The 22,942-nt window shown below is 45.4% G+C and overlaps 1 protein-coding gene across 4 annotated transcripts in view; it reads left to right on the plus strand.

Moving 5' to 3' along the window:
* Positions 1-22,942, plus strand: part of POLA1 (DNA polymerase alpha 1, catalytic subunit) — an 874,681-nt gene that overhangs the window by 60,353 nt on the left and 791,386 nt on the right. For all 4 annotated transcript variants that reach the window (XM_033948024.1, XM_033948022.1, XM_033948023.1 and 1 more), the window contains exons 9-11: positions 4,664-4,829; positions 9,196-9,374; positions 11,324-11,436. In XM_033948024.1, the coding sequence (XP_033803915.1) occupies positions 4,664-4,829; positions 9,196-9,374; positions 11,324-11,436 (458 nt within the window). The remainder of the gene's footprint in view (positions 1-4,663; positions 4,830-9,195; positions 9,375-11,323; positions 11,437-22,942) is intronic.

Below are 22,942 nucleotides of genomic sequence, written 5' to 3' on the forward strand. Positions count from 1 at the left end.
AATTGATGAAAGTACTGATATTTCTGTTTCGAAAATGCTCATAATATACATTAAATTTAGAAGAAGTGGCAGCAACATTCATGAGACAGTTTTTGCTGGCATCAAACATCTAACTGCTTGTGACAGCACAGCTATAGTTGATGCTATAAAGCAGTTTTATAGTGAGAACGATTTAGATTTCAGTCGTATGGTCATGTTCACGTCCGATGGAGCATCAGTCATGCTTGGGAAGCATAATGGTGTAGCTGCAAAGTTACGTCAATCAGTTCCTCATCTTCTAGAGCAACACTGTGTAGCTCACCGCGAAGATCTAGGCAGGAAATAATGTAAACATAGACAGTGTTTACAATTTTTGGAAATCAGAAAAAGGCAGAAGAGAACAATCTTAATAAAGAATTTTGGAGCCTAAAAGCCTATGGAGAACTTCCAGAACATGCTAAAATCAATGAAACGGACACATTTGGCCCCGGTGATGACGATGAAATCCAGTTTGATGATATTGGGGATGATGATGAAGATATTGATGATATCTAACTTGAGTGAAGAATTGATTCCATTCCAGTTTCACAACAATTATTCTACAACATATTGAGTGAACTCTTCTCACTGAAGGCAAACTTTGTGCCCAATAAAATGGTTTTCAATATTTTGTTTTAATGTATTTATACTTTTGTGTAGAAGCTGGAATTGATAGATTGTCTAGAAATTGAAAGCATCAAACGTATTGTCTTCTGGACTGTTTTTAATTTACAGTTTACACATATGGATGTAACAGACATAACTACATTTGTTGTAAAACATTTATTAAGATATCATTTCATCCCTACAATTTCTGTAGACTGTTTTAAAATAAATTTGAGTTTTTCTGGTAAAAAAAAAAAAAAAAAAATAAAGAATTTTGTACTTTCAAGAATTAATGCGTTGTTTTGTGTTCTTAAAAATATTATTTAACGTTATTTAATTTAGCGTGTAGGCCTAAAATTCCTTTGAATACCTCGTCCTCATGTATCAGCAACTTTGACAACATATTTATTTGGCTCATAACTTGCTGGCGCCCGATATTTTTAGCTCACAGTGAAAAAAGTTTGCTCACAACACCCGCCCGCTTAGAGGGAACACTGCAGTCCTCACGGCTGTTGCTGCTGCCGCCCACTGACGGGCTAGGGCTGGCCGGTCTGCCCGCCTGCTCGCAGCGGACCCGGCCGGAGGGCGGCAAAGACCTCTTTGAGCCTCCGGCCGCTGCTACCAGCATGTCACGCCACTCCTCTTCCACCAGCCCGTCCGACTCCTCTTCGCTGGACGACGGGTCCAACATGTCAGGGGCTTTCGAATCTGGAGGGGGGGACAATTTCTTCTGCTGTTGTTGGGTTTCGGTTATTGGGGGTGGAGGGTGGGGAACAGCTGGGAGAGGAAGAGTGGCTTTTCTCCGTTGCAAGACGAAGAGAAAAGTTGGAGCACCTGGGTGGACACGTTAAATTTTTCTGCCAGCCCGGACTCCTTCCTTGTTGAGAGAAGGGGAGGAAGCCTAGGCCCATTCAGTCCTATAGCAGCAGGCAGCCGACCCGTCACTTCTTCCAGAGTGACGCCACATGCACCTCCCGGCAGCTGGAGCACAGGTGGCAGGAAAACAAAAAGAACCCTGTAGCGCCCACAACAATGCAACACGTGGACAGGGGGAGCAGGGAAGGGGTGATGCTGGACAGAGGGAAGAGAAAAGGGCTACTGCTGGAGAGGAAGAACAGAATGGGTGCTGATGGACAGGGGGAGGTAAAAGGAAGGGAAAAGGGCCACTGCAGGACAGGGGGAGCAGGAAAGGGGTGCTACTGCTGCACAGAGAATTGGGGGGGGAAGAGGGATAGGGGACCAGGGAGCAAACTTGCTATGCTTTGGGGGGAGGGGTGTGCTGGGGTGCAGGCAGCAATCTTGGTTTGCTCTGGGGGGGAGACGAAAGGGGGCCACAGAGAGAGACAGAAAGAAAGGCAGGCATGGTACCACAGGCAGGCAGGGGGCCACAGAGACAGAAAGACAGGCAGGCAGCGCACGAGAGCAAAAGACAGATGCATACAGAAAGACAGCAGGCAGGGAGAGAGACAGAAAGCAATAAAGACAGACAGACGAGGCCAGGGAGAGAAACAGACAGAAAAAAAGACATACAGACAGGGGGCCAGGGAGAGAGACAAATAGAAAGAATGACAGACAGACAGGGGGCCAGAGAGACAGACAGCCAGTCAACGGCCAAGGAGAGAGAGACAAAGAAAAAAAGACAGAGACAGACAGTGGCCAAGGAAAGAGAGAGAAAAAAAAAAGACAGCTCACACGGTAAGTTTTCATTAAATTTTGTGATCTGTTAAGTCTACACATCTATTCTAGCACCCGTTAATCTAACGGGCTTAAACACTAGTTTAAAAATAATTTAGTATATATATTCACAATAAGTAATTAATCTTTAATATTGTAGATGAGACAGATGATTATGCTTTTTTGGGTATTTTTAACTTAAATTCCTTCCCAGCTAAACCAGGGAGAGTATTTACAGATAGCAGATGGTATGTATGGGCAGACTGGATGGGGCTATCTGGCCTTTTATCTGCTGTTATTTTCTCTGTTTCTAAGAAGAAATTATTTAGCATTCTCCAGACCAGTAGAGGTTAATCTTTATGAGTGGGTATATATCCCAATCATGATAAGCAGGTGGAGACTGAAAACAAAACTGTGGAATAGTACAAAAGAGATACCTTCTCCTATTCCTATCAGTCTTCTTTCAGTCTCCAGCAGGTGTTGAGTGAGCTGTACCCATCTCCCTTGGTAGGGCTGTTGGAATTTGTTTAAGGGTTTCTAGTCCCTGTTTTTGGCCGGATTGAGCTTGGGTGAGCCCTGTTTGGAGGGTCTGTCCGACCTCGGGGGGTGTAAAACCCGGCAGGTCTCGAGTGGGGTCCCTCCCCCATTTCCTCCACCTCCCCACATTTTTTTTAGAGGCGCCTCAGCAGTAAGCCTTGCCCCCCTAAATCAAGCAAGGCCTATTGCTTTGAGAGCCTGTGGAGTCTGTTCTGAAAAAAAAAATCCTGAGGTAGTGCTGGTCTGAAGGGTTGCTTCGCTTTAACTTTACTTTGCTTCTAGCTAGGTCGTGTATGGAGCAATTGAGCTCTTCTCAGGGGGAATGGGGCACAATTTGGTCCAGGCACGGGTAGTTTTTGTTTTTTGCTGCAGTTCTAGTATTTTTCTAGGGCTGGGAAGAATTGAAGAACAGTGGCTATGGCTCGGCTGGCTTAGCTGGCGAGCTGTAGGGACACTTTCTTTCTGGTATCTCTCCTCTGCATTTTCTGACAGCATTTGGGTATGTTAGTTATTACTCCTGTTCGGAGTATTGCTTATTTCTGTTTCCAGTTCTTAGTTCTGCTTGGCTATTTGGCAGACTGATAGGAATAGGGGAAGGTATCTCTTATGTACTATTCCACAGTTTTGTTTTCAGTCTCTACCTGCTGGTCATGATTGGGATATATACCCACTCGTAAAGATTAACTTCTACCGGGCTGGAGAAGCTAAAAGAAAGTAAATTAGCAGGTAAGAACCTAATTTCTCTTTGTTCTACCTGATAATATTACATGACTAATGATCGAATTACCAACTACAACAGCTGTCCTACTCTTTCCCTCTTGAGCAGAAGCCCCTGGAGACATCCTCAGTGCAAGAAGATATTGCATCCCTTAGTGGGCAGGTCTTGGCTACAGGATTATTTCCTACATCACCAGGGTGATGCTTTCCTATTAGACCACCTTCCTCCAAGGCAGTATAGGGGCTGCCAGACTGGAGGTGGGACTTCTCCACACCATCCTTGTAGATCTCCTCTATGTACTTCTCTGTCTCCCTCAACTCCTGTAAGCATGTTACTCTAGCCCAGGGGTGGGCAACGAGGGCCGCAATCCAGTTGGGTTTTCAGGATTTCCCCAATGAATATGCATGAGATCTATTTAATGCTAAGAAATGCAAGGTCATGCATTTAAACTGCAAAAACCAGAGGGAATGGTACAGTTTAGGGGGTGAAGAACTTACTGTACTTTTCACTCTATAAGACGCACCTGACCATAAGATGCACCCACCTGTAGAGGAGGAAAATCCAAGGAAAAAAATTCTGAACCAAATGATGTGCCCTGTACCCTGTCTCCCCTCTGGTGGTCTAGTGGTCTGTTTTGTATGCTAGCACAAGAGGTTTAACACAAATATTTTTTAAAGTAACCCCCCCCCCCAAACCCTCAAAATCTTAGATTGTGAGCCAACTAGGGACAGTGAAGGTACCTGTTTATAATGTGTCCAGTGCTGTAGTGCTTGTAGTGCTATAGAATTAGAGTAGTAATCCTTAGGGCACACCAAGATGGTTGGGTTTTGAGGATATTTGTAACATATACATGAGATTTGCATGCTCTGCTTCCTTGATATTCAAATCACCTAGAACTTTGAATAGGCGATTAATCAAATCTTATAATAAACTTGGAAACTTGGATCTCACATTGGTGTTCTTTGTGGGTATTCTGAAAACCTGACTGACTTGGTGTACCCTGAGTACTGGATTAAGAGCCACTGGCCTAGATTTGAATGATGAATATGAAAGGTATATTTTATGACCTGGTGCTTCCTAGCCATCTCTTGTCTGGGTCTGCGTTTCCAGGAGAAGATCATCATCTGATGGATTTTGAGGATGGTGATTTTGATGAGGCTATGGAAGTTCAAGACATGGGTGCAGTTCCTGAGACTGGCAACACCAAAGAGGAGGAAATAAAACATATGAAATGTGCAGGAGAGAAGTATGCAGAGGCCCAAGACACATCATCTAGGTAAGCAGGATTCTTAAATATTCTAATGGTTAGCAAGGGGAATAAAAGAATATAGCCCTTTAAAGGGAAAGAGAGGATCTGAAATTGGTATAATACATTGTGGAAAAATATTTAAATATTATTTATTTACCACCTTTGTGAAGAAATTTACTCAAAGCAGTGTACAGGAAAGCTAATTCAAACATAGGCAATAAGAATATAAGAATTGTCGCTGCTGGGTAAGACCAGTGGTCCATCATACTCAGCAGTCTGCTCCCACAGCGGCCCTTAGGTCAAAGACTAGTGCCCTAACTGAGTCTAGCCTTACCTGCGTACGTTTTGGTTCAGTAAGAAGTTGTCTAATTTTGTCTTGAATCCCTGGAGGGTGTTTTCCCCTATGACAGACTATGGAAGGTTCCAGTTTTCTACCACTCTCTGGTTGAAGAAGAACTTCCTTACGTTTGTACGGAATCTATCCCCTTTTAACTTCAGAAGTGCCCTCTCGTTCTCCCTACCTTGGAGAGGGTGAACAACCTCTCTTTATCTACTAAGTCTATTCCCTTCATTATCTAGAATGTTTTGATCATGTCCCCTCTCATTCTCCTCTTTTCAAGGGAGAAGAGGCCCAGTTTCTCTCTCTCACTGTACGGCAACTACTCCAGCCCCTTAACCATTTTAGTCGCTCTTCTCTGGACCCTTTTGAGTAGTACTATATCCTTCTTCTTGTACGGTGACCAGTGCTGGACACAGTATTCCAGGTGGAGGCGTACCATGGCCCGGTATAGCGGCATGATAACCTTCTCCGATCTGTTCTTGATCCCCTTCTTAATCGTTCATAGTATTCTGTTTGCCCTTTTCACAGTTGCTGCTACACATTGTGTGGACAGATTCATTAACTTGTTTACCAGTACTCCCTTCCTGGGGGGTCTCCGAATACTGCACCGGACATCCTGTAAGATTTTTTGTTACCGACATGCATCACATTACATTTATCCATGGTAAACCTCATTTGCCATGTCGCAGCCCATTTCTTGAGCGTGTTTGTCACGTTGCAGCTCTTTGCAATCCTTCTATTTGTTCACTACTCTGAATAGCTTTTGCAAATTTAATCACCTCACTTGTCGCACCAATTTCCAGGTCGTTTATAAATATGTTGAAGAGCAAGGGACCAAACACCGAACCCTGCGGCACTCCACTCGTGACGCTTTTCCAGTCCGAGTATTGTCCATTTACCCCCACTCTCTGTTTCCTATCTGCCAATCAGTTTTTAATCCACGTGAGTATTTAACCCTTGATTCCATGGCTTGCAATTTTTCAAAATAGTTGATCATGCGAGACCTTGTCGAACGCCTTCTGAAATTCAGATATACAGTGTTGACCAGGTCACCCTTGTCTATTTGCTTGTTTACTCCCTCGAAGAAGTGCAGTAAGTTCGTCAAGCATAATCTTCCTTTGATGAAGCTGTGCTTGCTGGTCCTCATCAGATTGTGTTCATCAAGATGATCAATGATGTGGTCAGCACCTCTACCATCTTTTCCGGTACAGAGGTTAGACTCACCGGTCTGTAGTTTCCCGGATCTCCCCTTGAACCTTTCTTGAAGATCAGTGTAACATTTGCCACTTTCCAGTAGTAAAAATATTCAAATAACAGTATGAGTTATGGCATACTATGTTACATTGTATGAACTGAATGGAATAATGGAAAAATCTGAATTAAGTGTCCCAATAACAAATTTCAAAATAACAAAAAATAGGAGCACTTGTAATATATATAATGTGTGTTTTAAAAAACAAGGGAGAAAAAGACCTCAAAATACCCCAATAATGTGATCAATAAGTCACAACTTTTTCGGGGTGGGTATCATCACTGGTCAAAAAACCTTGAATTTTTAAATCCAATTTTTTATAATGCTTTTGTGATTGATTATTCTTTAAATCATATTGTGATTGTATAACAATTTTCTTCTTGTGAATGAGCATAAATTGACTAGCAACCTTATATATTAAGTATTCACATAATATTCATCTTGTTTAAATGTGAAGTACTAATAAAGCACTTATCTCAATAACCCGACGGAGGCCCAGCCCGTTTCGCACTGATGGGCTTCTTCAAGGGTAGTGATAGAGCTTATTATTGTGCCAGTATAATGTTCAATGTTGCTCATAACTCTTAAACAAAAGAAGAAAAGAAAGAACACATTATATTAATATTGTGCTGGACAAATCATTGGATTAAATTTTTAAAAACCAATGTTAAGAATTCAAACAGTAGCTACAAAAAGCACCAAGATATGTTACATGGTTCTAAATTAAATTTTAGTATAAATTATGCAACCTGCATATTTTTGTAGTATTGCCAAGTTGGACCAGTTTGTATCAAGTTTCCACAAAAGATCAAAACTAGAATAACATCAGTGTTGGATCACGTACTGACAAACATCTTGACTTCAAATTCTTAATGTGTCTGTTCTTGGTTACCGAATGACAATTCAAAGTAACCTCCAATTACTGAATGTCTACTCAGACAGCATATTTACATATTAATAAATGGTGGCATATTATTAAACACTCGTAAAATTGCTGTTGATTCTGTCGACACAAACTTTCAACTAAAATGGCGCTCGTGTTTAAACAGAACGCTAAGGTTCTTACAACCAATCGGAGTCCTAATGATGTCAGTATAAACGGCATACTTTAAAATAACTAGCATTCTTTTTTTGGAATATTTGTAAACTAGCAGCCTAAAAATAAAGTGCGTCCAAAATCCAGTTGACGAAAACGTCCCTTCCATAAATTGCTAGATGTCCATCTTTTTTAAATAAATAAATAAATAAATGGCCTATTTAGACATCTTGGTTATCAGGACATCCAACCTTAGGATACCTAACATTTTGGGCTGTTTTCGAACACAGAAGTGTCCAAGTTCTAAATGTTCAAACCCAAGTAAACTGTATTTTATGTATATTGATATTAGATCCTTTGTTCTATTGATCACTCTCTCCTCAAAAATGGATTTCCTGTCCTATTAACCCTCTTTCTTCCTCCCCTCTTAAAGTCAATCAATTTGTACCTTTGCTTAATCTTTGTAAACCGCATAGAACTTCACCGTATTGCGGTATATAAGCTGTTATTATTATTATTATCCTTTGTATGTGTCAAGTTAGGATAAAACTTAGGAACATGATGGCAGATAAAGGCCAAATAACCCATCTAGTCTGCCTATCTGCAGTAACCATTATTTCTTTCTCTCTCTGAGAGATCCCATGTACCTATCTCACACCTTCTTAAATTCAGAAACAGTCTCTGTCTCCACCACTTCTTCTGGGAGACTGTTCCACGCATCTACCACCCTTTCTGTAAAAAAGTATTTCCTTAGATTACTCCTGAGCCTGTCACCTCTTAACTTAATCCTGTGCCCTCTCATTCCAATGCTTCCTTTCAATTGAAAGAGACTCGACTCATGCGTATTTATGCTACGTAGATATTTAAATGTGGTTTCATTGGGCATTCCACTGCGTGGTTAATAACATTATTTGAATTTTTGGAAAAAATTTATATGTCTCTATCATATCTCCCCTCTCCCGCCTTTTCTCCAAAGTATACATATTGAGATCTTTAAGTCTGTTCACATACACCTTATGACGAAGACCATGCACCATTTTAGTAGCCTTCCTCTGGACCGACTCCATCCTTTTTATATCTTTTTGAAGATGTGGTCTCCAGAATTGTACACAATATTCTAAATGAAGACTCACCAGAGTTTTATACAGAGGCATCAATACCTCCTTTTTGCTACTGGCCATACCTCTCCCTATGCAACCTAGCATCCTTCTAGCTTTCTCCGTCACCTTTTCAACCTGTTTGGCTTCCTTAAGATCATCACATACAGTCACACCCAAGTCCCGCTCTTCTGTTGTGCACATAAGTTCTTTACCTCCTAAACTGTACTGTTCCTTCAGGTTTTTGCAGCCCAAATGTATGATTTTTTTAGCATTAAATTTTAGCTGCCAAATTTCAGACCATTCTTCAAGCTTCGCTAGGTCTTTCTTTGTTGTTCACACCATCCGTGGTGTCTACTCTATTGCAGATTTTGATATCATCTGGAAAGAGGCAAATCTTACCTGACAGCCCTTCAGCAATATCATTTATAAAAATGTTAAAAAGAACAGGCCCAATAGCAGAACCTATGGTTAGGTGAAAGGGTTAAAAAATGTGAAAGGGTTAAAAAATGGGTTAAAACCTTGGGGAGATATGATTGTAGACTCATGCTATCCATAATTCAGTACAGGTTGGTTTGGCTGTTCTGAAACCCAAAGGAGCAGGAGGAAACTGCTGGATCTAAAGAAACAAATGCCATGTGATTATTATGATATTTTGACATTTTCAGAACTAGTATACTTCCAGAGGTATCCTGCTGGGATCGGATGAACCAAGAAGAAAGTGATTCGGTGGCTACAGAAGTTCAAGTGGACTCGAGCCAGCTGCCTCTAGTGAATGGGGCTGATGGGGAGCAAGTCTTTAGATTTTACTGGCTGGACGCTTATGAGGATCAGTACCATCAGCCTGGTACATATATAAATGTTACTTTGTGAAATGGGCTAAAATGTCTTTATGTGGGGGAATAAGAAAGACAACAATTTTGATTACAATTGATAGATAAAATAGAAAAGATTATAGTGCAGCGAGTCTGCTTAAACTTCAGAAACATTTTTGATGCGTTTTTGCTTAAAAATATTTGAATTTTTGTAAATTTTAATTGTACAGTGGAACACGTGGTAGATGGGAGGTAAAGATGTTACTTTGATCTTTGATTTTAATTCAGTGTATGCTCCACTAAATGAAATTTTTTACTTATTTACCATCTTTCCAGACCGGTACAATTCACTGATGGGTAATAGCTCACCATGACCAGCAGGTGGAGACAGAGACAAAACTTTGGTTGTGGAACTCATGTGAGTCTGAGTGTCCAGGGGCATTGTCCTATATCAACAGAACCTTGAATTCCATTCCTTTATTGGCTAGGTATTTTCTTACTTCAGGCACAAAACAGTAGGAACAGTGCTCTGGTTGTCCAAGCCTTCTTGTTGCTCATCCAATAAACAGGCAGCTAGAACTTATCTTTTCCCTTCAAGGCTCGGGGGTTGACTGCTTTATAAATCAGTGTTGGCTTTATCGTATGGCCTACTGCATTTGCACAAAGCAGCATGGTTACACGATCCTTTGCAGCCTTGAAACCTGGTGCTAACTTATCCTCTTTGCTAATGAAAGTCCTTTCAGCGTCTTCTCCCCACTCTGTCTTCCCCATGTCCTTTCAGCGTCTTCTCCCCACACTGTCTTCCCCATGTACTTTCAGCGTCTTCTCCCCACACTGTCTTCCCCATGTCCTTTCAGCGTCTTCTCCCCACTCTGTCTTCCCCATGTCCTTTCAGCGTCTGTTCCTCTCCACCTCCCTTCAGCGTTTGCACCTTTCCTCCACCACCCTTCCTTCTCGCCACTCACCGCCCTTCGGCACCCCTCGTGCGGTCCCCTCCCTCATTCCTACCTATCCAAATCTATCTATCTATCTATCTCCCTCCCTCCCCTTTACCTTCACGGCGCATTTTTAACAATTTCTTCAAACCCGCGGAGCCTGCAAGCAGTAGTGTGTGGGCAGAAGCTTCTCTTCTGACGCATCGCCCATCAGCGGTTGCTTCGCTTTGAGATCTTGGATGGCACTATCAGTTTTGTGTGCTTCCTTTTGGTCTGGCCACGGCTCCGCGGGCGTTCACCAAGATTATTGTGGTCGTGCTGCAGACCTGGCCCTATATTCAATGTTAGCTTCACCTGTTCCCGTACGTTTGTATGAAAGAACTGTACCGGTCTGGAGAGATGCTAAAGATGGAGAAATTAGGTTGTTACCTGCTAATTTTCTTTCTTTTAGACTCTCCAGACCGGTACAGTCCCCACCCTGTCTGTCTGTTGTTCTTACAGGATTTGTGTGAAGAGTGTGTTTCTGCGGGTTCTAGTATTTTTATAGGGTTGGGGAGATCAAAAGAACGGTGGCTTTGGCTCAGATGTCATAACTGGCGAGCTGGGGGGACATTTTGCTAAAGGGGCTTCTTCTATGGAATTTCCAACAGTATTGCTCTATGTTAGTTGTTACTCCTGTTAGGAGTGTTGTTACTGTTATAATTAGCACTTCTTAGTTCTGCTTGGCTATTCGGCAGACTGGTTAGACTAGAGGGAAGCACAGCTATTAGTATTAAAGCCAAAGTTTTGTCTTGGTCTCCACCTGCTGGTCATAGTGAGCTACTACCCATCAGTGAACTGTACCAGTCTGGAGAGTCTAAAAGAAAGAAAATTAGCAGATAAGAACCTAATTTCTCCTTCCATCCTGTCTTTTAACTGAATATTCATTAATTTCACTTATGTGCCTAACACACTAATATAGTAACATAGTAAATGACGGCAGATAAAGACACTAGAGTCCTGATATATTTCTGTTGGATCTTGTAATCCTTTCCTCCTTCTTTCAGGTGTGGTATACCTCTTTGGTAAAGTTTGGATTGAATCTGCCAAGGCCCATGTGAGCTGTTGTGTAACAGTGAAGAACATAGAGCGAACAATGTATCTTTTGCCACGTGAAACGGTATCTTTCAGTAATTTGTACATATATACATTATGGATGTGATTTTCAAATTGGGTGCAAATGCAGATATGCATATTTATATTATTTTCCAAAGTTGGTGTAAATGTGTGGTTGTAAACTATGCACTTCTTTAGCACTCTCCAGACCAGTAGAGGTTAATCTTTACGAATGGGTATATATCCAATCATGACCAGCAGGTGGAGACTGAAAACAAAACTGTGGGACAGTATATAATATACTCCCTTCTCTATTTACCTCAGTCTTCTTTCAGTCTCCAGCAGGTGTTGAGTGATCTGTACCCATCTCCCTTGGTAGGGCTGTTGGAATTTGTTTAGGGGGTTTATAGTCCCTGTTTTTGGCCGGACGGAGCTTGGGCGGGCCCTGTTTGGGGGTCCGTCCGACCTCGGGGGTGTCAAACCCGGCGGGTCTCGAGCGGGGTCCCTCCCCCCACTTCCTCCACCTCCCCACATTTTTTTAGAGGAGCCTCAGCAGTAAGCCTTGCCCCCTAAATCAAGCAAGGCATATTGCTTCAAGAGCCTGTGGAGTCTGTTCTGTAAAAAAAAAAAACCTGAGGTAGTGCCGGTCTGCAGGGTTGCTTCCCTGTCAGTTTAGTGTTTTTTACTGTATTTTTTCATCTAACCGGCACTTTGTTTCTAGCTAGGTCGTGTATGGAGCAATTGTGTCCTTCTCCGGGGGAGTGGGACGCAATTCGGTCCAGCCGCAAGGCACTCGCGGCCGGACTGAACTTGGTAGTTTGGGCCGGTGAGGTGGTGGAGCTCCGTCGGCAGCGGCTGCAGGCGCACAGAGCTCCCCGCCGATGGTGCCTCGTGAGTTGGCTGGGAGCAGTGGGGAAGCCCGGTCTTCCTCAACTGCCCACGGAGGGATTCCCCGAAGGATTCCCTCTCAGCTGATTTTTTGACAGCTGATGCTGACTTGCCTGTTTTAGCGTCTGGGACTGTTCAGGCTTCTCAGCCGCTACAGGCCATGGAGGGAGCATTTTTGGCGGGAACTTCGCCATTTTCTCGGTCTGGCCCCTCCATTTTGTCTGCAACCTCAGGTGACCTTCCCCCTGTATTGCAAACACAGGGGCAGGTTTCAGCAAGGACCCCTGCTGGGGCAGGGAGTCCCTGGGGACCCCCAGGGGTTTTTTGCCCCCAATTTAATTTCTTTCTTTGTGCAGATAATTGGGGGTCCCACGTGCACCTGGGGGGTTTCGGGGGTGGTTTCCCTCCGCGCCCCCTATGGCTTTGCCTCCCTCTTTTCGTTTGGCGTCCTCTCTTCCTCCTCCCTCTTCTAAGCGCCCGCGGGGGGGCTTGGATTGCAAATTGGTGGTCGGAGGAGCGTGTTGGCATGATTGAGGACCTGGCCGTTTTGGCGGGCTTCCAGGATCCTCTAGAGGGGACGCCCGCTGGCAGCGGGGCGGCGGGTTTCCCGTCTTCCAGAGCAGATGCGTCCGTGGTGCGCTTTTTATTCAGAGGGATGAGTTTTTAGACCTGATGTAGCAGGACTCCTTGGTGCTGCATTTTTGAAGTTGCGCCACCGAAGACCCCGCGTATGGGGGCCCCTCTGCTTCAGGGTTTCCCGCTCTTTTCCTGTGCGTCAGGATTTTCGGGATTTTGTGCTGGCGTAGTGGCCTATGGGCGCCGTTTCGTTTGGTGTGCGCCTTGGCTCATGGGTATCCCATCCCGGAGGGGGATAGGGCTACCTTAATTTCGCCAATGGGGGACGCAGTGGTCTCGGCACTTTCTAAGCGGCATACCGTGCCTGTTATGGACGGTTCTGCTCTTAGGGTCTCTGAGGAGCGTACGTTAGAGACACTGCTAAGTATAATTTTGATGTCTCTGCCTTGGGGGTCCAGGCGGCTATTTGTGTGGGGCTGGTGGCTCGCACCGTGTTTCGGTGGTCTGAGCGTGTCCTGGATCGTGAGTCTGATGACTGGTCCTTAGTGGATCAGGAGGTGGTGAAGATTGAGATGACTGCCTCGTTCCTCTCGGTTGTTCTTTGTGACTTGGTGCAGCTAAGTCTGGGACTTTTGGTGGCCGCACGCTGTACCTTGTGGCTTCACGCTTGGTCGGCGGTTGCCGCGTCCAGAACTGAACTTCCCAAAATTTCCCTTTCGGGGGTTGTTTTTGTTTGGAGAGGACTTAGATCCGGTGGTTCAGACTCTGACGGACTCTGAGGTGCCTCGTCTGCCTGAGGACCGTGCCCGCCCAGCGTCTCGGGTTGGCATTGCCAAGGGGCGTCTGCGGGAATTTCGCAAGTTTCGCCTGGGGCATGGGACTGCTTCTTTCCAGGCTTCCGGTTTTTCCCCGGGGTCGGTTGGCTTAGCGCATGCAGTCCTTTCAGGGGGCCCGTCGGGGGGCTGGGAGTTTCCCCCCCGGTTCCCCTGCTGCCCATCCTGCGCGATGGCTCTTTGCCAGCGCCCCCTTTGGTTCCCGTGGGTGCCCGGCTTCGCAACTTGTTTCCCAAGTGGGCCGAGATCACGTACGATCGGTGGGTTCTGGTGGTGGTGCGGGACGGTTATGCACTTGAATTTTGCCCGCTCTCTGCCGGATCATATCTAGCCTCTCCATGTCAGGTGGCATGGGAGACGCTAGCCTTTCGCCAGACCCTTCAGCGCTTGCTAAATCTCAAAGCAGTTGTCCAGTGTCCCCTCAGGAGTGCGGTATCGGCTGGTATGCCATTTCCTTTGTGGGGCCCTAAAGGGAGGGGACCTTTTGGCCCATCCTTGGTTTAAACTGAGGTCAACAGGACTCTCAGAATTCCCTTTTATTCGCATGGACACACTGCACTCTGTCCTTCTGGTGGTTCAGCCGGGGGAGTTCTTGACTTCTCTCGCTCTGGCGGAGGCCTACTTGCCTGTTTCCATTCGGGCCTCTCCTCAGCTCTTTCTTTGCTTTGCGATGTTGGGTCTGCACTATCAGTTCTGTGTGCTTCCCTTGGGCCTGGCCATGACTCCCCGGACGTTCACCAAGTTGATGGTGGTTGTCATGGCGGCATTGCAGTCGGAGGGCATTCTGGTGCACCCCTACTGGGATGACTGGTTGTTTTGGGCGAAGTCATTGCAGGAGAGCGCCCGAGTTACGGCTCGGGTGGTTGAGTTTCTTCGGTCACTGGGCTGGGTGGTCAACCTTTCCAAGAGTTGGTTGGTCCCCGCTCAGCATCTGGAGTACCTTGGGGTTCTGTTCGACACCTCCTTGGGGAAGGTCTTCCTTCCAGAGGCCCGGGTAAGCAAATTGCAATCTCAGATTCGCCTTCTTTTGGCGTCCCGGTGTCCTCGGGCGCAGGCTTTCCTCCCAAGTCTTGGGGTCGATGGCAGCGTTCCTGGATGTTGTGAGGTGGGCGCGGGCCCACATGTGTCTCTTCAGTATGCTCTGCTCCGTAGATGGTCACCCCAGAGGCACAGTTTGGAGGTCCCTGTCCCTCTGCGAGGCTTGGCGCGCTGCAGTCTTCTTTGGTGGCTCCAGACCTCTCATCTGGTCCAGAGGATGAGTCTGGGTCTATCGCAGTGGACGGTGCTTCTCACGGATGCCAGTCTCCTCGGTTGGGGGGGCTCAGTGTCTAGGTCACTCAGCTTAGGGCACCTGGTCCATGGAGGAGGCGTCCTGGTCGATCAACGTGTTGGAGACCAGAGCCGTCCCTCTGGCGCTGTTAGCCTTCCACTCCCTCTTGATGGGCAAGTCGGTCAGAGTCCTGTCTGACAATGCCACAGCGGTGGCTTATGTCAATCGTTGAGGCACCAAGAGCGCTCCGGTGGCGGAGGAGGCGGCTCGGCTCATGCTTTGGGGTGGAGTCACGCCTTCTGGACCTCTCGGCCTCTCACATGGCCGGGGTGGAGAATGTTCAGGCGAACTTCCTCAGTCACATCTTAGATCCCAGAGAGTGGTGTCTCAGCCCCGTGGCTTTTCAGTTGATAATGCGGGCTTGGGGTCAGTCCCTGATGGACCTGATGGCCACGAGTGGCAATGCCGAGGTGTTCCGCTTCTTCAGTCGTCGCAGGGATGGACTGGCCGAGGGTCTGGATGCTCTGGTTCAACCATGGCCAACAGAGGGGCTGTTGTGCATGTTCCCTCCGTGGCCATTAGTGGGCAGAGTTCTTCTCCGCATTGTTCGCCATCCGGGTCTGGTGGTTCTGGTGGCTCCAGATTGGCCTCGACATCCGTGATACGCAGATCTGGTGGTGGATCCTCTTCCTCTGCCTCCCTTGGACAACCTTCTGACGCAGGGTCCCATTCTCATGTTCGACCCGTCTCCCTTCTGTCTTACGGCTTGGCTTTTGAAAGGGGTCGCCTTGGTAAGAAGGGGTATTCAGATAGGGTGATTTCTACACTCTTGGGGTCCTGGAGGCTTTCTACCTTTCAGGCTTCTGTGTGGATTTGGCACTTCTTTGAGGGGTGGTGCCAGGTGCGGGGAGTGGTCTCTCTTCGCGTTTCTGTGCCTAACATCCTAGAGTTCTTGCAAGATGGCCTGAATAGAGGCCTGGCTTCGGCTTCTCTACGGGTTCAGCTTGTGGCCTTGTCAGCCTTTCGGGGGTTTGTGACAGGTCAGCGTTTGACAGCCATTCTTGATGTGATTCGCTTTTTGCGGGCGGCCAAGGTGCTCAGGCCTCCCGTGCGGTCCTCTGTTCCCTCTTGGAATCTCAGTCTGGTTCTCTCTATTCTGATGCACCCGCCCTTCGAACCGTTGGGCGGCTGCTCTTTGAAGGACCTTACTCTGAAGACGGTCTTTTTGGTGGACATTTCTTCCGCTAGGCGTGTTTCTGAGCTACAGGTTTTCTCTTGTAGGGCTCCCTTCTTGGAGTTTTCTAGGGAGCAGGTTGTCTTGAGGCCTGTTCCTTCCTTTTTTGCCGAAAGTAGTTTTTCCTTTTCATGTCAATCAATCTGTGGTCCTCCTGGTCTTGGATAGTTGGGAGGGCTCTTCTGAGCAAAGACAGCTGCGCAAGTTGGATGTTGGTCGGGTCCTTCGCTCTTATGTGCAGCAGACCCAGGAGATCAGGAATTAAAATCATCCCTCTTAGGGGGGCTGGCGCTTCTAAGGCTACTATTGCATGCTAGATCAAGGAGACTATTGCTTCCGCTTCTCTTCTGGGGCAGCAGCCCGTTCCGGAGTTTCTCAAAGCTCATTCTACTCAGGGTCAGGCGGCTTCTTGGGCTGAGTCGTCGCTCGTGCCTCCAGTGGACATTTGTAAGGCTGCGGTTTTGGTCTTCCTTGTATTCCTTTGTCAGACCCTTTCGGGTAGATGTTCTGGTGCGTCAGGACGCGATGTTCGGTGTGTGTGTTCTGGTGTCAGCCCTTCGGGGGTCCCGCCCGTGTGAGGGACTGCTTTGGTACGTCCCATTCGTAAAGATTAACCTCTACTGGTCTGGAGAGTGCTAAAGAAGGAGAAATTAGGTTCTTACCTGCTAATTTACTTTCTTTTAGCTTCTCCAGACCAGTAGAGGTCCCCACCCTGTCTGTTGTTGTTGTTGTTGGGGCTGTTTCGCGGGCAGTTTTTGGTTTTTTGCTGCAGGTTCTAGTATTTTTCTAGGGCCGGGGAGAATTAAAGAACAGCGGCTGTGGCTCGGCTGGCTTAGCTGGCGAGCTGTGGGGACATTTTCCTTCTGGTATTTCTCCTCTGCATTTTCCAACAGCATTTGGGTATGTTATTTGTTACTCCTGTTCGGAGTATTGTTTTCTTTCTGTTTTCCAGTTCTTAGTTCTGCTTGGCTATTCGGCAGACTGATGTAAATAGAGAAGGGAGTATATTATATACTGTCCCACAGTTTTGTTTTCAGTCTCCACCTGCTGGTCATGATTGGATATATACCCATTCGTAAAGATTAACCTCTACTGGTCTGGAGAAGCTAAAAGAAAGTAAATTAGCAGGTAAGAACCTAATTTCTCCATACTCTGCTCAAACTGTGCCCCCCCAGGAGAATTTACATATAGCTCATATAAAGTAAGTGCCCCCACATACCTAATAGAGTTGGCCACCCTACTCCAGGGAGCCTCCAACATATATTCCACCAGAAATATTTTCCACTTAATATTCCCAGCATGCAACAATATAAAGTCTACCAGTCAAATTACCTTATCCATTTGCAAGAAAATCCCTCTAAATGGAAACAGCTCATAGGCGCTCATACAGTCACTTTGTCCCCCATTTTGGAACCAGTTGCCTGCCCAGATAAGATCACAAGACTTTCTGATGACCTTCCGTAAAATGCTGAAGACCCATCTTTTCAATTGAACAGTCCCAACGGGCAGCCTCCTCCTTGCTTCCCTTCCTTATTCTCCTGTTTCCCCCTTCTCTCCCTATGTTTTCTCACATGGCTCTCTACGAATGCCTGTAATTCTTGTCCTGTTATTTTTTTATGAATGTCAGTTGTAACCTGTTCTGAGCTCCCGGGAGAATGGGATAGAAATCTAAATAAATCCAAGATCAATTAGCAAAACGCTGGAACCAACTACCATTTACACTAAGATCTTGTGACCTTTATCTCAGGTTCATAAAACTTCTGAAAGCATTTCTCTACCAAGACGGGAGCCAACCCTGAAGTAATTGAAATGGTAATTGTAAAAGCCCATTTCTAAACTGTTCAGTGCAACTTCTAGGACATAACGATGAGCCAGAGATGACCTACTTAAACTTGTAACAAAGTATTTGTAACCATGACCTAACTGTATTAATAGTTATACTGATCTACCTGTACTAGCAATTCTATTGAATGTCCATGCCAAACTGTTTATTTTTTAGCGCCCCTCCAGACTGGCACAGAACAAATGAGTTTGCACTCCTCTGCCAGCAGGTGGAGACTGAGACATAATGACTTTTGGCAGTAGTACAAGTGCGCTGTGAAGTCCCATCTATAATCAGTCTGTTCTCAATCTCTAGCAGGTGGAGGTGGTAAGCCTGCGCAGTCTTTCCTTTGATTAGTTTAGAGCCTGTTGGATCATATTAGTGATCTTTTTCTTGTCCCTTTTTGCTGTTCAGACAGAGCTTGAGGGTCCCTTTTGGAGGTCCTACCGATTTTGGGGTGCCACACTCGAAAGATGAGTCCCTCCCCCCATTTCCCCATGTCCCCAAATGTTATTTCTTTAGGAGAGCCTCAACTGTATGCCTGGCCACCCTTCAGGCACAGATTACAGTTTAGAGAGCCTGTGGGGTCTACTCTTAGTTCTTGTAGCTGTGGGCTGTGAGGTTGGAAAAAAAAAAGTGTGAAACAGAAAAGATAAAATGAAAGGGCCCGAGGCAGCTGTTTTTAAGCGGCAATTTTGTGTGTAGGTCTCTTGCCTGTAAGTTATGAGGACATTTAAAAAGAGAAGTGTGTTTTATGTGTGCGCTGAGCGTTTGATGCAGCTTGTGTGTGCACGAAGTGATCTGGCCGCTTTGAGAGGGAACCGGTGTCTGCTTCATGTGCTGGTGTGCGTTGGGGAGTGCTGGGGCAGCCCATGTTTCCCTGGCCTTCCACGCTGGGGTTTCCTCAACCGCTTACGATCTGGGAGATAAGGCTTTGACTGCTGAGGATGCTGGGGATTCCCTTTCTGCTACAGCGGCTGCTGCTTGCGGTTCTGATTTAGCAGTAGGGTCTAGTCGGGCCTTGTTGCTACTTCTGCACTCGGGAGACAGTTTTTCTGCCAGCCTTCCATTAGTTTTGGCGGGAAATGCCACCATTTTGCCCATGACCTCAGGTGACCTTCCTCCTGTTTTAGAGAGACAGGAACAGGTCCTATCTGTTTCTACTGCACCTGCAGTGAGCTCTGTAGTGCCGCTGGGGGTTTTCTGCCTTGATTTTGTTTTAGCCATGTACAAGACTTATTTACAGGCAACTGGGGGACCTGCTTCTCTGGGTGTCTCCGGGTCACCTGGAGGGCCTTTCTCTTCCATGTTCCATGTTCCATGTTCAGTCTCCTACAGCATCAACCTTTGTCCAGTCTCCCCTAGAGAATGACATGGGGACAAATTTTTCCCCGTCCTTACAGGATCTCAAATTTCCCCATCCCGTCCCCATGAGTTTTGCTGCTATCCGTGCCCCTGCCCCATTTCTGCAAGCTCTGCCTTAACTGCACAAACCTCGAATGCATACGATTTTAAAATGTTTGAGGCTTGTGCAGATGAGGATGTTGCTTGCAAGAATGGAGCAGGGACAGGAAAAGAACTCACAGGGACAGGATGAAAAAATGAATTCCCGTGGAGAAGGGGAAAAATTTGTCCCCTTGCCATTCTCTAGTCTCCCTAGTCATTATCCAAGTGGCCGCGAGCGTCTTAGGATGAGGACTTATTTCTAGCTGATCCGGTTTCACTGGATGGACCTTGGGGTGGACTCCCAAGATCCTTAGGGAGGGTCGGATGATGTGGACAGAGAGTTTTTGGAGATGCCAGTTGGCAAGAATGCATTGGTAGTACACACTCTTCACCGGGAAGAGCTGCAGGAGCTTATTCTCCAGGTATCTTCTGTTTTGCGCTTTGAGGAGGAAGCTCTGGACCCTCTGCTTCGGGGGATCCGGTTGGTATCCTGCTTTTTCCCCATGCATCAGGATATTCGGGATGTGGTGCACACACAATGGAAGATGCCGGCACGCCTTTTCATCTGGCACAGTCCATGGCTAGACTATATCCCATTCCTGATACTTTTAAGTTTCCTGTAGTTGATGCAGTGGTCTCTGCTATTGCATGTCGACACACCATGCCAGTTGAGGGCAGTTCGGCTCCAAGAGATCCTCAGGTCCGTATGATGGAAGCTCTCCTAAAGCAGAGTTTTGATGTGGCTGCCCTGGTGGTCCATATAGCGATTTGTGGCAGTCTAGTGGCCCGGGCTTGTTTCCGGTGGTCTTAGCAGGTCCTTGACCGGGAATCAGTTGACTGGTTTTTAGTGGATCAGGAGGTGGCTTAAGATTGAGCTCGACACTTCTTATCTCTCTGATGCCATGTATGAGCTGTTGAGGGCATCAGCCAAGTCCATAGCCCTCAGAGTTATGACTTGCTGTACCCTGTGGTTTCAGGATTGGTCGGCGGATGCAGCTTCTAATCTAATCTAATCTCCAGTTTGTGAGTCGCTCTGACTAAATAGGTTCAAGGTGATGTACAATTTGAGAGAGGCAGAGAGGAAATGGGAGGAGAGACTGGAGGAGGAAGGGAGAATAAGGTGTACTGGGGTGAGATAGTAAGGGGATGAGTGGTACAATTTGCATTGAAAAAAGTGAAAACTTAGTCCATGTATGCTACTAATTGTTGATGGGAAACAAATTTTTGTAGAAAACAAATGTTTAATTCCGTTTAACTTACATCATGGATCATAATGGTGGACTTGAGAGATTATACAAAAATTTGTTTTCTATGTAAATTTATGAGGTTTCTCTTTGTTCTTTTGATGTAATCACTTTCTGTACAATAATAATAATAATAATAATAAGTTTATTCTTATATACCGCCAACAATCTTGCGACTTCTAGGCGGTTTACAATAAAGAGAAACTGTACATACAGCGAATTACAGAGTATAGCAATGTACTTCTGATAATGGGAACATTAATGATAATAACAACAGTTCGTATGCTGCAGGGCCTTGAAGTGCCATGCGGCTTACAAAGAATTGGAAAAATTCCATAAATTGAATGGGCTATTCATAGTTTGTGATTGGGGGTTAACAGTTTGCAAATTCAGTTTTGGGAATGATATTGCGAAGGGGGCTATTGTCCTGGTTCGTTACCTAGGTGTTTCGAGAACAGGTACGTTTTTAGGTGTTTTCTAAATTCTCCATAGTCATTTGTGTGAGTAATTAGTTTTTCTAAGTCTTTGCCCCATAAGGCTGCTTGATACGATAGAAGTTGTTGGTGGTATCTCTTATATTTGCATCCTCTAGCCGGTGGGGAGACGAACTTCAGGTGTGTACTTCTCTCATGTCTGTTGGATGGGAATGAGAAGAGGTCTGTTATGTATTTAGGGGCTAGACCATATAATACCTTGAAGCAGAGACATCCCAGCTTGAACTTCGTGCGTGCCTCCATTGGCAGCCAGTGCAGGAGTTGGTAGGAAGGGGTTATGTGATCGGACTTCTTCAGCCCGAAGATCAGCCTGAATGCTGCGTTTATCTTGATTTGTTAATTTGAAATTTATAAATAAATAATAATAATAATAAAAAAAAAAAATTGTTGATGGGGTGTGTTGTCCTGAAGAGAAGAGTCTTCAATTTTTTCAAAATTTGAGATAATTGGGTACAGTTTTGATATGTGTCTGGAGGTTGTTCCAGGTTTTAGTGGCGAGGAAGGTAATAAGTGTGCTGAATATGTGTTTGTATTTTATTCCTTTAGGGGATGGAAGGAATAGAAGGAGATTCTTGATGTTTCTGGTTGAGCTGGATAGAGAATTGATGAGGTTTATGAGAGGTGTTGTTGAGCTCGCATTTGAGATGTGATACATTATGCATGATAATTTGAAACCAATGCGAGCATTGATTTTTTAACCAGTGGAGTTGGTTGAAGTATGATGAGATGGAGTTGTATTTTTTCAGTTTGAAGATTAGCTGTATTGCTGTGTTTGAATCAATTGAAGTTTCCGGGTGAGGGTGGTGTTTATGCCTACTTAGAGTGAGTTACCATAGTCCAGTTGTGACAGTACCAGTATCTTCGTCGATATCACAAAATGGTCACTGTGGAAGAAGGGTCTGACCAGTCGGAATTGTCTCATACTGTAGAAGGTCTTTTTCCTTATTTTGGAGATTTGGGGTTCGTAGGAGAGGGTTGAGTCTAATATGATTTCAAGTATTTTGGAGGTTTTGTTGATGTCGAGATTAGTTCCTGTGTGCAAGATATTGATTGTTGGGATGGTTTGCTTGGGATTGTGAAACCAGTGTGCTTTTGTTTTTGCTGCATTCAGTTTGAATTTTTTGAGTATAGCCCACATTTGTATCTTCTCTAGGTTGTTTGTGATTGTCAGAGGGATGTTTATAGTGTTATGCTCTATTGGGATGAGCAGGAGAATACCATCAGCGTAGGTTTTCATTGTCAAAGGCTATGTTGCTAGTGAGCTCATGAATAGGTTGTAGAGTATAGGGGAGAGGGGGGATCCCTGGGGAAAACCACAGAAGGCAGGCCAGCTTTTTGACAATTCATCATCTTTCCAGACAAGGTAGTTTCTGTTCTGTAGGAAGTCTCTGAACCAGTTGTAAACTGTGCCCATGATACCTATCTTACTGAGTGTGTTTAGGAGTAGATGGTGATTGACAGTCAAATGCTTCAGAAATATCAAATTGAAGAAAGATGGCTTGATGTCCTTTGCTTAGTAATTGTTTGAGTTTGGTAGTTAAGGTTAGCAGTAACAGCTCCTTGCTGTGTTCTGGTCGGAATCCAAACTGAGTATGATGAAGGCATGAGTGTTTTTCGATATAGTTTGAGAGTTGTTTGCTTACATGTGTTTCTAAGAGTTTGGTGAGTGTAGGAATGCCAACTATAGGCCTATAGTTTGCCGGATTTGTTAGGTCAGTGTTTGAAACCTTGTGGATTGGGGTGAGCATAATTTGACCCATTTA

The sequence above is a fragment of the Geotrypetes seraphini genome, chromosome 6 (genome assembly GCF_902459505.1).
Source record: "Geotrypetes seraphini chromosome 6, aGeoSer1.1, whole genome shotgun sequence".
Classification (NCBI taxonomy): domain Eukaryota; kingdom Metazoa; phylum Chordata; class Amphibia; order Gymnophiona; family Dermophiidae; genus Geotrypetes; species Geotrypetes seraphini.